Here is a 16,350-nt window from a genome sequence, read left to right on the forward strand (position 1 = left end):
CACAGCAGATAAACAGTAATGAGTATTTTGGACCAAACCACTACACACCTACCCATTGCAGCCTAAATTGGTGGCCTAGATTAAAAAAAAAAAAAAAAAAGTGAAACAACAGAGACTAAAACATTTCAGGAGCATCAAAATTTAGGACACATCTGTGGAGACAGGCAGCCCAGATTATCACACCTGACTCTAGGATAATTTTTAGGATGAATGTTAATCTCCTTTTTTGGAAGTATTAGATTTTTTTCCTTTCATATAAGCATCCAACCCACTTCATTGCTATGGAGAAATCTATCTTTCACCAATTTTTTTATGATCACTCTCAATTTCCTTTGTTCTCCTAACAAGGGAAATAAATAAAACAAGGATAAATAAATAAATAAGATACATCAAGTGATTTTTAATGGAATCAAACAAGATTTTTTAATGGAAAGTTTTTGCACTTTATCAAATTTTCTTTTTCAGGTTTCATTGAAATATAATGCAGAATGGCAGCCCTTGTCACTTGTACAAGCATAGTTCATCCTCTCATACAAAATATCTTTTCTCATAGTATTGCAAATTATAAACAGCCTGGGAAGCTTCCTGGGCATTGTAAAACAATTGGATGTGCCATTAAAACAGTTGTGATGTTTCCTGGTGTGATGTCAGTCCATGCCCAGGAGCACTGTCCAGAACAGTTCCCAGGCATGGTGCAGGAATTGGACTGTTGGAAGCTGGCTATTTATGTGCAACCTCCTTCTTTTCAAGGCTGAGAGAGTTTGCTTGTTCAGGCACAGGCCATTGTGTGCCAGCAGTCTTCAGTGCCAAAGAACATTTCTGGGCATGTTTATTGTCCTAGTATAGACAGAATGATCACAATTGTCTTAATTGCTTTCCAGAAGTGCTAACCTCTTATGGTTGTACTCGTCAATATAAACTGATCATCATTGAGATCATATTTGCCTCATAGCCTCCTAGATATTATTCTGTAAGGAAGTGCCATGAATGAAAAGTCTCTTTTTTTAGCATTTTTTAAATTTTATGTATTACTATACACATATTCCTATGTAGCATCGCCAAAACTTTTTATTTAAACAAATCTGAAATTCATATGTCTCTTCATAAATTTTGGATTATCTGAGATTAGGAGAACCTACTAAAGCAGACTGCTTCATTTCCCAACATAGTCCTCAGATTTTTTATAGCATGTATATTTCTCAATCTTTGCAGTCATGTGAACGGTGGGGACTCTCTCACATGTCCTTGTAGAAGATATTCCCAACTTGGGGGAAATAAATGAAATTTTATCAATATTCTTCCTTAAATGTCATCTTTAGTTCCCCCTCTATTCAGGTCTATTAACTCTTCCAATATGTGGATTGTCATGAAGCATTAATAAAATTGCTGGATATCACAACAAATATCAATATGTACAATTAAGAAACTGAGGAGCCCCGACTGTTCTGTAATTCTTTGTTAGTCTGTTTTGGTGACTGTTCCTGCTCAATGTTGACATCAGAATTGGACTCACTTTTAGAATAAAAAATGAGACACATTAAGATACTGATTTGGGAAACAACTTTCTGAACTTGAAGTTGCTTCGAACATAACCAGTTACAGGATGTTTCATGTCCTTCCATTTTTTGCTCTTTATCTGAAGAGTTCATTGAGTTTTAACAGAAGCTGTTTTTCTTAGCCCTAATTCACATACCTTTATAAGCATGTAAACATCAGATTATGTAGAGTTTAGCACTCTCTGCCTCCTTTGCCTGCCATAGCTCCTTCTTCCTTTGAGTTCTTACTCTCTTTAGAGTTGTGAATGAGATATAGCAGGAGCAGTAACCCAGGCTAACCAAACCATTGCTGCAGTTCTCTTTCCAGCAGCTCAGATGCTGATGCCCACTAGTACTGAATCAGCCATGGTGTACACAGTAGGATTACTGGGGGTTCATGAGTGATAACAGAAACGTGAACAGCCCCATTTCACACCATCTCTAGGCACCAGGTCATTTTTTTCCTGGCACAAATACTCTAGTAGTTGTTAATATTATCAGTGTGAGTTTTTTTAAGGCAGTAAAATCCCAGTTAAAGTAGCTAAATATAAAGAAGGGAGCATGGGCAATGTGTGAATGAGATCTGTGCCTTCGTACACACCACCCGAGACTCGACGTTTTTCAATTTAATTCCCGTTCTACCATTCTTATGTCTGTGAGTACTATTGAAAACACAGAAGCTGTGAAATAGTGCATGCTCATCTGGTTTACAGAAAATCTGGGCTTAATTATAGGTTCTGTTACAAATTCTGTGTTATCTCAGCTGATCATTTCATGTCTCCTATGTTCCGTTTCCTTATCTCTAAAGTGGAAAAAGAAATATTTTCTCCAAAGGCAACCATCATACTTTTATTTTAAAAATGAGACAAAATCAGTGGGTATGCAACACTAATTGTACTTCTGAGACTGTCAGTGTCAGCTGAATATTCAAAGATAGAAAATAGTTCAGACAATCATGTTAGAAAGAAGGGCTAAATTGGGCTAGTTAAGATCAATAACCAGAATGTAAAGAACATCCAGTAGTACTTCAGATCTCTTTGCCTCAAACCCTGAGAAATTACATGTGTGCAAAGCATGTAGCAATGCCAACAGATCAGAATTCTCTGCTAACTTCTGTTGCTATTAGCTATTTATACCCACTTTGTGCAGGTACAAATTCACAAAGTCAAAACAGCGGAGACCATAATCTAGTATCACGGACTGATCTCAGTGTGGCTCCTGCCCAGAGAACACATTTGATATAAATTTCTGCTGATTCGGTTGGAAATTCTGATACCATAATCTCCTAAATTTAACCTATGGTCCTCCTCTTACACTGTCTTTTTCCTTCTAACTATTCAAAGCAGAGCCTTTAACAAAAGCATATTTTTTATTCTTTATCTGCTTTTCAGCATGTTTCCTTTATTGTTGTAACTGATGTTTATAGAAAATATCCTCCTATTCTTCTTTAATCAGAACTCTGCCAAGTCTCACTTTAAACAGAATTTGTTCTTTTTCTTTCTAGTGGAATTGGAAATAAAATTTATGTCTTTTATCCCACTTTTATTCTTAGCCTCTTTCAACAGAAAGAATTTCCTATGGAAGTCTTTATTTCCTACTGCCTATTCAAATGTTGTGTCAGAGTTACAAATATTGAGGCTTATGCATGTTCAGTCTTCTTCTGTATAAAATAACAGCTTGGGTTTTAACATCTTTTACTTCTATGTTTACTTGATGTTTCGGGAGTATTTTACAGAACATGTAGCTATATTTTTCCAAACTTTCCATCCCATAAAATTGTGGAACCACTGTCAGGCTGAAGATTGACTACTGAACTTCGTGCCACTCTGATCATCCTTATCATTACCTGAATGGTTTAAATTTTGAGCAGCACACAATGTTAAGACAATGGTGGAATTCAGTGTTGCATCAACTATTAACTATGCCTTCATAACATTCAAATTTTTCATAAATATTAAAATAGTATAGGCTGGTTTTAGTTTAAAATCCTTGTATTCAGCTAAGTCAGCTATTTTTACTTTACAAGAGCAAGGTGGGAACAAATCCTCTTCTGACTAATCAAATTGTCATCCTATCCTGAAGTACAGTTTAATTAAGCAATGTTTAAGTAAAGGATAAATGCAAAGAATACATTTATGCTTGAATTCAGATATATGGTTAGGTGTATTGAGCTAGGTGATAAGCACAAATACCCTTCAAATACCTTACAAATGCATGCCAGCGTCACTCACAGTGACACTTCACATGAACTTCATAAGCATTTCGAGCTGTGATAAAGTTCTGCATTTGAAAGTGGAAAATAACAAAGGAAGGAAAATTCAGTCTTTCTCCAGAAAGTACAGTGGGACAAGTGATATTTGAAGGATGAAGGAACCAAATTGGAGCCTGTTCTGTGATAAAGGGAGGCAAAACCAGACCAAGCACAAAGATAAACATTTTTGCCTCCAAAAATCACTACGATTAGAAGTATTTTTCAGTTGGACAGATACAAAATTCCTTTTTTTTTTTAAATATTATATATATTTTTATATTTATTTTTTTACTTCCTATCTCACCTTGGAAAGAAATTCTACTTTAAAATGTTCTAATTCTTCTTTTAGTGATTCAAACTTCCTAGCAACTGTCTTAATCTTTTCATAATGTGATGGTCCTTCCTTAATGGTTGAAGTCAGAAAAGAGTTCTGCCTGTTCAATTTTCTATTTAATTTTCCAGATTAACCTTTTATTTAGCTGAGTTAATAAACCTTTTAACTGAGCTAAATCATTACATGGTATTTACAAAATCATTTCAAATTTCTGGAATGCCTTTCATTTCCAAAAAATCCATTCTTTACATGCTTTTATAGAGCCAAAATGACTAGGAAGTTATTGGTTTAAAGGATGTGCTGTGCATTTCAATGCTCTTGATTGTCCTACTCCATCTCAACCTGGTGAAAAGATTTTTCCATACAGACTTTGCCCCTTTCCTTCCCAATAATTTTCCATTATGTTTCTAGGTTTTACAGGTCAAACGTTGATGAATTTTCTGTACACAGGTTATATTATTATTATTATTATTACTATTATCATTATCATCATCATCATTATCATCAATCCTCATTGAACTCTCTTCAAGAAAAGGAGTGAAGCATTTCATGTCATGCACTGAATGGGCATTTCTTGTTGTTTAAGTATTCTCTGCCAAATACAGGTAAATGGCATTTGCTAGATAGGATGGCATCTCCAGCTCCTTTCTGGCTATATACAGTTCATTGAAAGGATTCTGACAGCTTTCCTGTTACTCAGCTGCATTAGTTATGCCAAATCTTCATTGCTATACATGCAGAGACATTAATTCTCCCTTTCCTCCCTGAACCAGTATTCCAGAGTTCCACATAAATCCTGAAATTCCTTGCATTTCATGAATATCCCAATTTTCATTTCCTAGAACATATTTATTATCGCTTTCCTAGGGGCTGAGTTCGGTCATCACTTGAAAATGAAGTTGTTATGAAATATCCATGTTGACAGATGGCATAAACAGCACAGCAAATCAAATCTGCTCCAATGTTTTAAAGGCAACAGGGAATTATCACCACACTACTAAATGAGGGTCTTTAAAATGCAGTCAGTAAAGCGGGTGCTGCACTGAAATGACAGTATCCAGAATTCTAACTCATCAAGGCAGCAATAGTAGCTGCTATGGCTGACATCAAGTGATATATTCCTCAAAGGAAGTTCACAAATAGGTTTGCCAGGAGATTATCTCATTCCTGATAAAGGTGCTTTCTGATAACATTGTTTGGACTTACTATGCATCAGTGGAAAACATTACATAAACAGTGCCCAGGGTTTAATGTATGTTTTTTAAGTCAGAATCTTCTCAAGACTGCCTCACATGTTTGAAAGAGCCATTCCAAGTCCGTGTTGCATTCAATTTTTGGTGGTTGGCTAATTCCTAGTGAAAAAAAATTAACCCTAGAAATGTTACTCACCCTTGTAATTCATTAGTTTGTAAGAAAAGACTTAAGAACTGTAAATGAGTGCACCTGGGATACATTTTCATTCATTTAATCTTTGGAGCCTTAAATTTGACACCATTTAGATATAAGATAAAATCTAGGTTTGTTAATCCCTACTAGCTCTAAGTACATTGGGTTTGAATTAGCATAGATATGTAACTGCAGTAACTGCCTCAAGTGGAGGAATTTATGGAATAGCTTGATTTCATGTGTAAATATTTGGCTGGGTTTCCTGGTGTACTGCATATCCTCAAACCCATTAGATTTTAGCCACAGCAGTATGAATAAAATGTAATGTATTTATGAGTATTCGGTATATCTGAAAATCAGTCCAGTCCTCCTTTGAGATGAGCACAGAAGTTGCTAATGAAGCTCTTCACATTTTAGAGGAAAGTAGTGGAGACTGAAAAAAAAGTTCTATTCATACCTGGAATGCCATGTCATCATTTCTTTCTGCTTAGTTAGGTTTTTCCTTATTCTTTCAAACATTCATGGAGACAGAACACCACAGAGAAGAGAAGAAGCACTGAGCTCCCAGAACAGCACTGATTCACTCACACTTCAAGAAGAAAACACTTTTCCAGGGGTCTGTATTCACAGAATGATTTGGGTTGGAAGGAACCTTTAAAGATTACTCAGTGCAGCCCCACTGACAGGGGCAGGAACATCTTCCAGTAGATGCAAGGTTGCACAAAGCCTTATCCAACCAGACCTTGAACACTTCCAATGATGGAACATTCACAACTTCTCTTGACAGTCTATTCTAGTCACTTACCAGCATCACTGTAAAAAACTTCTTCCTCATAGCCAATATTAATCTATTCTCTTTCAATTTAAAACCATTTCCCTGTGTCCTGTCACTACAGGCTTTGCTAAAAGGTCTCTCTCCATTTTTCTTATAAGCTACCTTTAAGTGTGGAAAGTCTGTATAGGGCTTTCCTGGAGCCTTCTGTTCTCCAGGCTGAACAACCCCAACTCTCTCAGCTTGTCTTCATAAGAGAGGTGCTCCAGCCCTGTGATCATCTTTGCAGCCCTCCTCTGGACTCGCTCCAGCAGGTTGGTGTCCTTCCTGTGTTAGAGGCCTCATGCATTGGGAAGGAGATACCTGTATTTCTCTGAAATACTCCTCTGGTTTGGACATTTCTCTTCTTAACTGCCATAGCTTTTTGGAGAAGCTAGTTGCTATAGAGTATGTGAAAAATTACACCTTTTAGTGTTGGCCTATTTCTGTCAGTAATATTGCAAATGGCAAAATGGGATCAATGCAGGTATAAGAAGAGAATGAACATTTTTCTCAAAATCTTTTCTCAAAAACTTTGTAGATTCTACTCAGAATAATTATATGGAGATGTTTCTTACCCCAAGTGTGTTGTTACCATTGTTTACATCTTCTTGTAACATCCTCTCCCACTATAAAAATAATTCCAGTGTTCCATTCTTCAAAATGAACCTGTTACCTTGGTTGAAGTAGGTATTACTTGACATGTCCTGTCATCTTTCAATTCTTTGTAAACCAAAAAATGACCCTTAAATACAGCTAACAATAACAGTGGCCTTATTTGCTTGCCTAGTCTTATTAAAAGACAGCAAGGAAGTTGTTTTTATACATTCAAGTGAGTTACGACCATGGGTGCCAAATGACAACACCCTGGCTCATAACAAAATACTGCAGGAAACGAGTGCAGAAACCCAGAAACAAACCCTCCAAAATGAAAAACACCATGGCTGGGAAGAATCTCTTTCAAAGACGAACATCATGGTTTAGTTATTTGCTTGCCATTTTAATAATGCTTTCTGATTGTGATGCTACCTGTTGTCTAAGAAACACAAACTTACTCTATAATCACTGATAACACTCTTGAGAGATGGGGATTTCCAGGGGAATCATTATACTAAAGTGTTACAAGTTTCTTAAAAATTTCTTTGTTACGTATAGCAAAAGACAAAGGATATTGCAAAGAGATTATTAAAGTCACCTAATTTGATAAGAAACATGATAAGAAAATTTAAGGTTTCCACATCTAGAGAGGAGGTAGAAGCAGCTTTACAGAGTTCTCTATTTGTCATGGAGAGTGTTCAGAAGAGCTTTGAACATTGATCAAATGGCTATATGTGTATCTTGATGTCTCAGATCACTTTGCGTGATAAACCCAGTGACTGGTTCACTGCATCGTTTGTGGGATTAAATTTTCCTGGCTAAGAAGTCTGGACAATAATAATTAAGCTAAATTAAATCAGTGTGATTGACATCAAACTTAAAAATGCTATGGGTCAGTGACATCTTAAGAATAATTATCCAGTGGAAGGGAGATGTTCCTATTTAAAAATTTTAAATAAATTTTAAATCTAAAATAAAGTCTCATTCATAGAAACACCTTTCACTGAAGTGGATTAAAGCAGTGACTCATACTGTAAGCAACAGCATCTTGAATAAAAGTGATACCATATAAATCGTATGGATTTTAAATCACATCATTTACTTATTCTTTCTGTCACTCTGTTCTGTTCCTCTCCCTTCCTTTATTCTTTTTTTTCCTCCTATTTCCGTCTGGACAACTCCTATCTATTTCATCATTTAAAGATGCTCCAGTGGATTTGATCGTCACCGGCAAGATTGGGTAGACAGTGGCTGCCCTGAAGAGGTATGTGAGTAGTATACATCCTCAGCCCATCAGAGGCAATTTATATAGTTATGATGTTTTTATTAAATTTTTCAGATTATAAAGCATAGTTTCAAGGCCAAAGACATACTATATTTATCATTCAGGGGAAATTCTATGAGGCACAACAAATAAGAATAATCTGAGCAATTTCACTCCCCATTTGTGGGAATAAAACGGACAAAAATTAAAATTTTATATTTGAGAAACTACTTTAACTAAAAAAAACCCCAAAAAACAGAAAGCCTCCTCCAAAACAGTGCCCCTGCACTGATTTTCTTTTATATCTCTGACTTTTGCCAGAAAAGGGGAAGAAACTGTGATGTTCTTCTGAAAACCCTTTGCCAGAGTATTCTCAAGTGAAAAACAGGCATTCCATTTTGATTGTGAAATCTGGCCAAATCATTTAATAAAGAAGAAAGTACACAGATTAATTCAAAGAGATAAAATAAAAATAATAATTAAAAAAAAATTTAAAGCCCTCACATGACCAATCTACATGGAATTTTGATTTCTTTTCATGGAGATGCAGTGAGAGGATGAGAAAGTTACCTGACTGTAGTAGTTGTAGGCTGTTAAATAGGGACCATGAGCCTCCTCTGAAAATTATTTAGGGTACTCTTAGACCAGAGAAGTTCATTTTCCAGAAAAATTTATAAATATAATTATGATGATTCTTTTCCAGTTTAAAAGCCCCTTTACAAGTGTTTTTGATTTGGGGTTTGGGGTTTTTTCCATGTTGGGATTGTGGTAATAGGAACAAATTAATTTATGGCACTTTTAATCTTCTGGTGGCCATAAAAAAAGGGTTATTTTTCCATTTTTGCTGAACAGGCTGAATTTCCTCATGAATTTCAGCAACATAGACCTTCTGAAATGTTAGGTGAAACCCAGGGCAAAATATAGCCCCAAGTGTCTAGTTAGAAAAGCGCATTCTGTTTTATTTTCAGTAGAAGCAAAGAGAAGTAATTATAAAAATCCAGATTAATTGAAGAAATTTTTTTTCTTATAATTGTAATTGCAAAATAACTGCAACTGACGTACTGCCTTGTTACATGGCCTTGAAGCTTCAGCTTTGCAGTTTGTCATCAGCTGATTTAAAAGCAAAATTTCTAAGAGATTTATTGTCTGTGGGGAGCAATCTCTTAAAGAACATAAGATGAAATATACTGGGAGCATATATTGTTATAGTGCACAACCCTTGTATTGCTTTAATCCAGATTATAATTAGCTAGGACCCAGTTGTGCTTGTAAATGAAGCTATCCAAAAACCTCTCTGCAGGACAGTAACTTCCCATTCTGCTTCTCCTTTCTTCTTCCAGTCCAGCTGGTGCTCCAAGGTTTAGCACATGATCTGAGAGGAGATTATTGATATGATAAGTGTATCTGAGAAATTAATAGTTTAATTTGCACAGTTTCAGGCTACTTGGTGGCAGTTCACTGTCTGGGTTTTGGGCTCTCTGGAGTAGAAGCAACATCTTACTTGGCATCTTCAGAATTATGCCTGAGCTGACTGCTAGACTTCAGTGAGGGATTAATAATTAGCACACAATGGTTAGTTTTAGATGCCTTCACTCAAGAGGATGAATAATGAGGATTTTCATAGTAAGGTTTATTTTAAATATAAACTTTGAGCTAAATTTTGATTGCATTGCATCAGTGAAATTAACAGTACTTTTCAAGAAAAATACAAAGAAATTTAAAGAATAATTATCCTGCAGGTACTGGGACCTTTGTTTAATAAATTGTTTCTGGTAAAACAAAAAACAATAAAATATCTGTGCATATTAAAAGAAAGACAATGCCCACTGGGTTTTGACTGCCAGATCTCAATAAAATGAAATAAATATTTGCAGTACTCCACTTCTCGTTAAAATCAATGGAGACAGCAGGAGTCAGATGTAGTTCCCATATTTGCTGCAAGATAATTGGATGTATTTTCCTGCAAAACTGTGTGAACCATAGAAGAAACTATTCATTGCATCTGCAGAATTTTAAAAATGTCCAGAACTTGGGAGGAAAAAAGAAGCAAGTGGAGTCTATACTTGTATCAAAATATTTGCCCAAGCAAATAAATGTTAAATAATTGTATGATGATGATTGTTATTTATAGTGTGCTATTATAATATTTTTATTGTTGTTTTTTACATTTTATAATAATTATGTTTTATATAATTATTGCTGTAGACAAATGATATATGACATTTTAATATTATGTAGAATTAATAGGTATATAGTGAATGGATTGCTTTATTATAGTAAATAAATATTCTATAGGTTGAATACATGCACACATTTTACGCATATATATGTGCTCCTCCGTAATAATTGCATGTAAAGCCTAATTAAATGCTCCACTTAACTACACATTGTTCACTATGAAGAGCTACTATTTAATTCCCACATACCGTTTTTAACATATTTTATGGCACCTCGATTGATGGCAGTGAGCTTTCATAATAGAAGAGTGAAAATCTAAATTATGAACTTAGATGTTAAACTCTGATCAAGGGAAATAAGAAGTTTGACAGTCTGGGCTGACTTTGAAACTTTGTCATTAACAATTAAGAGTTGTAAATTTTGCAGATAAATGGAAAAAGAAATCTTGATGAATGCTGCATAGAGTACTTTAAAGGGGAAAAGGAAAAAAAAAAGGAAAATTAAAAGAAAAAACTCTTGAAATTTCTTGATCTAGAGTGTTTATTTTCACTCCTTTTATCACAGCAGCTTGTCCATGATTAAATTCTTCACTCTTGACAGTTTCCACTGAGAATTAATTTTCTTTTCCTTGTTTCTGTTGTTTCCCGACAGTCAAAAGATAAGATTTGTGAGAAGAATATAGACACAACTGAAACACCTCTGTACTCCACCACCACCCTTCTGCCAACCACCACGAGGTTCAGAGTTTTAACAACCACCAGAGGATCCACTACTTCCCACCTGCCAACTAGCCTGCCCACAGAAGGTGACATGTACACATTGCATATTTACACTTGAAAAAAAGTGATTTACAACTTAGAAAGAAATTTATTTCCTTTAAGTATATGTTGATGATGACCTTTTCCCTCTGGGGCAGAAGAAGGAGTTGGGCATTGCAGTCAAGGCTCTCTCTGCTACTGCTTTTAAACTGCTCACTCTTGCACCAGTAAGGTACAAGGGGGATGAGGGCTGGAGGAGAGGATGCTGCTGGAGAAGCAAGGACAAGTCAGGCAGACTTCTAGAAAACTTGAGATTTCATGTTCCTTTACATTCAGGCCATAGTCCAAAACCTTCTGAAACAGTAGCAGTAAAGGTCCCTGCTAAATCCAGAAGAAATTCCCAACACACACTTAATGAATTTTTAATTCTTATATGGATTCTATTTAGTCAGGTGAAAATTACAGATAACCCAAACTAAAAACCTCTTTGAAATATGCCTGTTTAATTTTTTTCAGTCAGTTGACACTGTTCTTTTCATGTAGTGCTCATTGTGAAATAGTTTCTCTAGGCTTCTGAACCAAATTAACTGGGTAAGTAAAGGTGGGTCAGTCCTCATCCTTGTACTACTGGCTGCTTAAATCTTGCCTTTTTGAGCTTGGAATATCCTGCTTTTCTGCTTTTGGAGGAAATTGATCTGGGCAAGAAAGCTAACTCAGATTAATCAAGTAACATCTATAATATATGTGTGTGTGCATGTGTGTGTCTGTTTGTTGAAACTGTATGTTAACACAAGAAAAAGTACTAGGTACAGGCAGATTTTCCAAGTGGCCTGTGACAGGAAAATCTGAGCTGAAGGTGTTTCAAGGTGGGAATCTACTGATAAGAAAGGCTGGTTTTGTTTAAAGCAATAAAAGTTTAGAAACTGTCAGTGCAGCATTTGGACTGCATTAAAAGGAATATTATCTGGCATTCTGTTCATTGAAATTCACAACAAAAAGAGGGATACGGAAGTAAATAGGTCTTAGTATTAGTAGACCTTTTCAAGATGCTTCAAAAAGCAACTAAGTCATTGTCTTACTTTATTTTCATATGTCAGTTCATATAGTCCTTAATATGATAGGATGCTGAAGCTATGTATGAACATGTAACAGATATGAGTTTTTAATGAACATTATGAGAGAGACTCTAATACCCTTATTTGCAAGTTTTTTTAATCCTCCTGGATGCTTTAACACTCTCATAAATGCTTTTTTTTAGTGGTAAAAAAATGTAGTGCTCAGTGTGAAACACCACAATCTAGTTCTCATTGAGTTGAGCACCAAATAATTTTCTTGTTGTGGAATTTCCCTGACATTAGAAACTGATCACTAAAATGATTCATGACCTAGAAAAATGCATTTTCCTTCAGCTAACTGTGAATTTCCTTTGTAGATGACACCAAGATAGCACTGCACCTAAAAGATAATGGAGGTAAGAGATATTTTTTGGTCTGTAAATAGTGTCAGTATTTTGTCAAATTATTCCCCACTGAATGTCGTTAATCAAAATCAGATTGTAGAAACAGTTTTTACTAGACTGTCAAGGGACTCCAGCATCCCACATCTCTGTGGAAGATAAGTAGGGCAAATAAGTTTAGGAACTGCTTAGGAAACTAAACATTTACAACTCTTCTTATAATTCTATAATACAAGAGCAGGTTCAATTATGGACATATTAAGTAAATTTTAATTGTACTAATACAGTTATTGACTAGTAATGCAGTATTAATACAGTTATTGACTATAATAATGCAGTTTTATTTAACTGTATTAAGAGAGTATATGGTGCTAGTTGTAAATAATAATACTGTGCTATAAAGTCATTCATGGTAGTGAATTATTACATGACATTTTGTTAATAAGCATACCCATTTTATATCTATGTCTGTGCTAACAGAGATCCTACATTTCTCCATGCACATTCCCTGTGCAAGTTAGTAAGATCACCTTGTCATACCAATAAAAGCCCCTGTTAAATGAGGCTCTGCAGGGGACTGCTTTTGTCATCTTCTTTGTGAGTGCAAGGACTGAGACCTGAAGTTTGCTCCTTCTCCCTTTGAAGTGGATGAGAATTCCCCTATTAGAATAGGACTGAGTTGTTAAACATCACCTGCGCCTGTGTTCATTGCCAAAGTAGAGCTTGCTGAGGTGGAAAGGAAGATGTGTGTTCATTTCTGAAGGCTTCAGAATGGTCTATGAAAGCAGAAGATGATTAGCTGAGCAAATTTAAATAAATCATATTTCCACTGATATAAAGGGGAATATTATTAGCTCTGATTGCCTTTCCAAGCAGGGAGCACCAAGTTTCTCTCATGGGTCAAGGGAACAGGTAGCCAAGTGTGGCAGCATGAGCAAGTTAGACAGATGGTATCTAAGCCTGATACATTGGCCAGAGTCTCCCAGACATTTTCTTTTGGTTGTTTTACTGGGAAAGCTGCATTGCTTAAGGCAATCAGTGAGATGATAATGCACAAGTGTAATACCTGATTGAGCTTCATTCTCAACAGCTTTATCCCACATAGGAATCTCTGATCTGTAACACAGCTTCTACCACACTCTTACATGCAAAATTTACACCATTAACTTTCCCACTTTTTACATAAGACTCAGTCCACAGTTCTTGCACAGAAAGACAACTGATGTCTGTGGCATCGACAGTAGTGTTGACACTGATTCACATCTGCGTGCTCGCCTCCGTGTTCCCAGAGTCGATTCCTGCTTGTTTCTGGACTTGAAAAGGTTTCACGTTTTTTGCTGGAATCCACTTAAGTCGTGCACCTGTTAAGACACAAGCATACCGTTTGCCCTAGGTTATTAGTTGAAATGGACTTTCAATTTTCCCTGTCTCTGGATTTCTGATCTAAACCAAAGGGTTTGCCTTTGCCTATATGGTGTTGGAAAATGTCTAATTATAAGCAAATTCGATTCTGCAAAAAAACTGTTTTTAAAAAATTTAAAACGTACAGCACTTTATTCAAGCGCATTTGAGGCATAGCCTCTGCCCCCTTTTTTTGTTTAACCAAAAGGGGATTTTAAAGCTTGGTGTGTTCTTTCAATAATTGCTTACCCTGTAGGAGAATGAGGAATACCGAAGGAGTGACATGCACCCTAACTCATTAAGAATTTATGTAGCTCTTTTGCTATATAAGCTAGACTATTGTTTGTTTTTATCTTTTAATGATGCAAATGCTTGCAGAAAATGCTGACATGCATGTTTCACTATTTCTCCTGTGTGCAGGGAAGCAAAAACCGCATTGGAAAATGTATCCACTGGCAGATGGATATTTTTATATTTTCCAAAAAATGAGTATTTGGCATTTGCCATTCTGTCAAGAGCCTTTTGAGCCTCAGGAGTAAGAGTCCTGGGAGACATGATGTCAGAGTCTCCTCTTAGCAAGTCAAAAACTGAAGCAAGTCCATCATTGGTGTTCTCCAACTCTATCCTGTTTGAATTTATTGTTCCTAAGAGCTACTGTAGATCCTGCAGATTGTTGAAGCAGGTTCTAAGCGCCTTACCTTGCGCAGTGATTCGGTACTCTTGTATCCTTTGCAGACTCAGGGTAAAATCTTCAGATGTATCCAAATTTTCTACACCTGAAGCATGGCCTTCTTGAGGGTTCTGCTGCCATTACTTCTGAAGTTACTTCATTGTAGATCTGAATGAAGTGCTGCTACTTGCTCTTTAAGAAGTTTTCCAAGTTCTTGTCCAAAAGCATTTGCTTGGACTGCTGCAACATGCTGAGGTGTGCCCACCTTACTGCTTGCTTCTATCATTTCAGCTATGGTTGCATGACCAGGTATAGCACTGATTATACATTTGCACTCTGCATTAGCATTTGCAAAAGCAAGACCTTGTAGCAGATGTGGTTTTGCCACTTCATCACTGGCTTGTCTGTCCAAGGCTTGCTTTAGACGATTGACGAATGAGGTAAAAGTTTCAGCAATACCTTGCTTTACTTCTGTGTAAATGCCTTCTAGGGTTCCAGTTGGTGGAATTTGTAAGATTGCTGTTTGCGCTGCTTCTTTGATATCTATACGTACATCTCGAGGCAAAACCACTGCCTGATCTTCAGATCTAGCATGAGGTTCATCACCAGCCAATTGCTCTAATGTGAGAGCTGCATGTGGTCCTCCTGCGTATTTTTCTCTCAGTTCACAAAGTGCTCTTCTCCATCTTGCATCCCATAGCAGGAGTTGTGCATCTGTAAAAATTGTTGAGGCAATACTTCTACAGTCAAAAGGTACCAAATCATAATTGTTAAATGTGCCTCTCAAAAGTTGTTTGATATGGACTTCCCAGTCCATGATTCTTTACTGCATCCATTAAATCTTTGATAACTTGATGGTCCATAGGTTGCCATACAGGAGGATTTTGATTTTGTCTGGTATACGTAACCGGCATTACAATACTATCTGTTTCAGCCATATTAAAATCTCTGTCTTTGAGTCCTTTTTTCCTAATACTTGACCATTCTGTTATAGCAGACGTATCTCTTGAAACATATTTGTCAGGTGAAACCATGTCCATACCAGCATTTCATGAACTTGTAGCTTGATTGGACTGCAGGTGTGCAGGTTCTTCTTCACCGAAGAATCCATGCATTCCATCTTCTTCTCCCCCTCCTGGATGAGGAATAGGGGATGGGCACAGGCAAAGAACAGGGCAGCTCAGAGGAAGAAACTGGGGTCAGCCCTGATCTGGTGACCTTCAGCTGAGTCTGCAGCAATGAGGCAGACCCAGGGTCAAGGCAGGAAGACAGGCTGGCAAGGCAGGAAGGGAACAGCAAGGTGGCAAAGTGGCATAGCTGCCAACAGCTCAGGAAGGACCAGAGGAAGCATCTCCCATCAGTGGTCCAAGAGAAGGTGAGATGATGAACCAGGTCTACACAGGGATTCTGCAGCAGCAAAAGGATAAACAGCTCCAAGGCCCATCCAAGGAGGCATGGTCCATGGACAGGACTGGAGACAAGCTCCTTCGGTGTTGGTCCAGGATGCAACATCAGAGATGGGACTGAATATAGATTTATCTACAACATAGCTTAGGTTTGGACCTAGAGCTTACATGGAGACCCCAACATCACAGGCAGAGGTCCCACATACAGCAGTCCATAACAGCTGAGATATAGCAGTTTCTCAGGACCCTCACAGAGAATTATTCAAGTTTTGAAAAAACAGAGTGCAGCTGCCACTTAGCTTG

At 36.8% G+C, this 16,350-nt stretch overlaps 1 protein-coding gene across 2 annotated transcripts in view; it reads left to right on the top strand.

Moving 5' to 3' along the window:
• Positions 1 to 16,350, top strand: part of PLXDC2 (plexin domain containing 2) — a 261,691-nt gene that overhangs the window by 218,449 nt on the left and 26,892 nt on the right. Inside the window, exons 10-12 of one of the 2 annotated variants that reach the window (XM_042043341.1) lie at positions 8,118 to 8,178; positions 11,008 to 11,161; positions 12,547 to 12,585. In XM_042043341.1, the coding sequence (XP_041899275.1) occupies positions 8,118 to 8,178; positions 11,008 to 11,161; positions 12,547 to 12,585 (254 nt within the window). The remainder of the gene's footprint in view (positions 1 to 8,117; positions 8,179 to 11,007; positions 11,162 to 12,546; positions 12,586 to 16,350) is intronic. The other variant, XM_042043342.1, reaches the window with a different exon arrangement.

The sequence above is a fragment of the Corvus kubaryi genome, unplaced genomic scaffold, assembly GCF_017639235.1.
Source record: "Corvus kubaryi isolate FWS band 111438036 unplaced genomic scaffold, C.kubaryi_AGA036_p1.0 37398, whole genome shotgun sequence".
NCBI classification, from domain to species: Eukaryota; Metazoa; Chordata; class Aves; order Passeriformes; family Corvidae; genus Corvus; species Corvus kubaryi.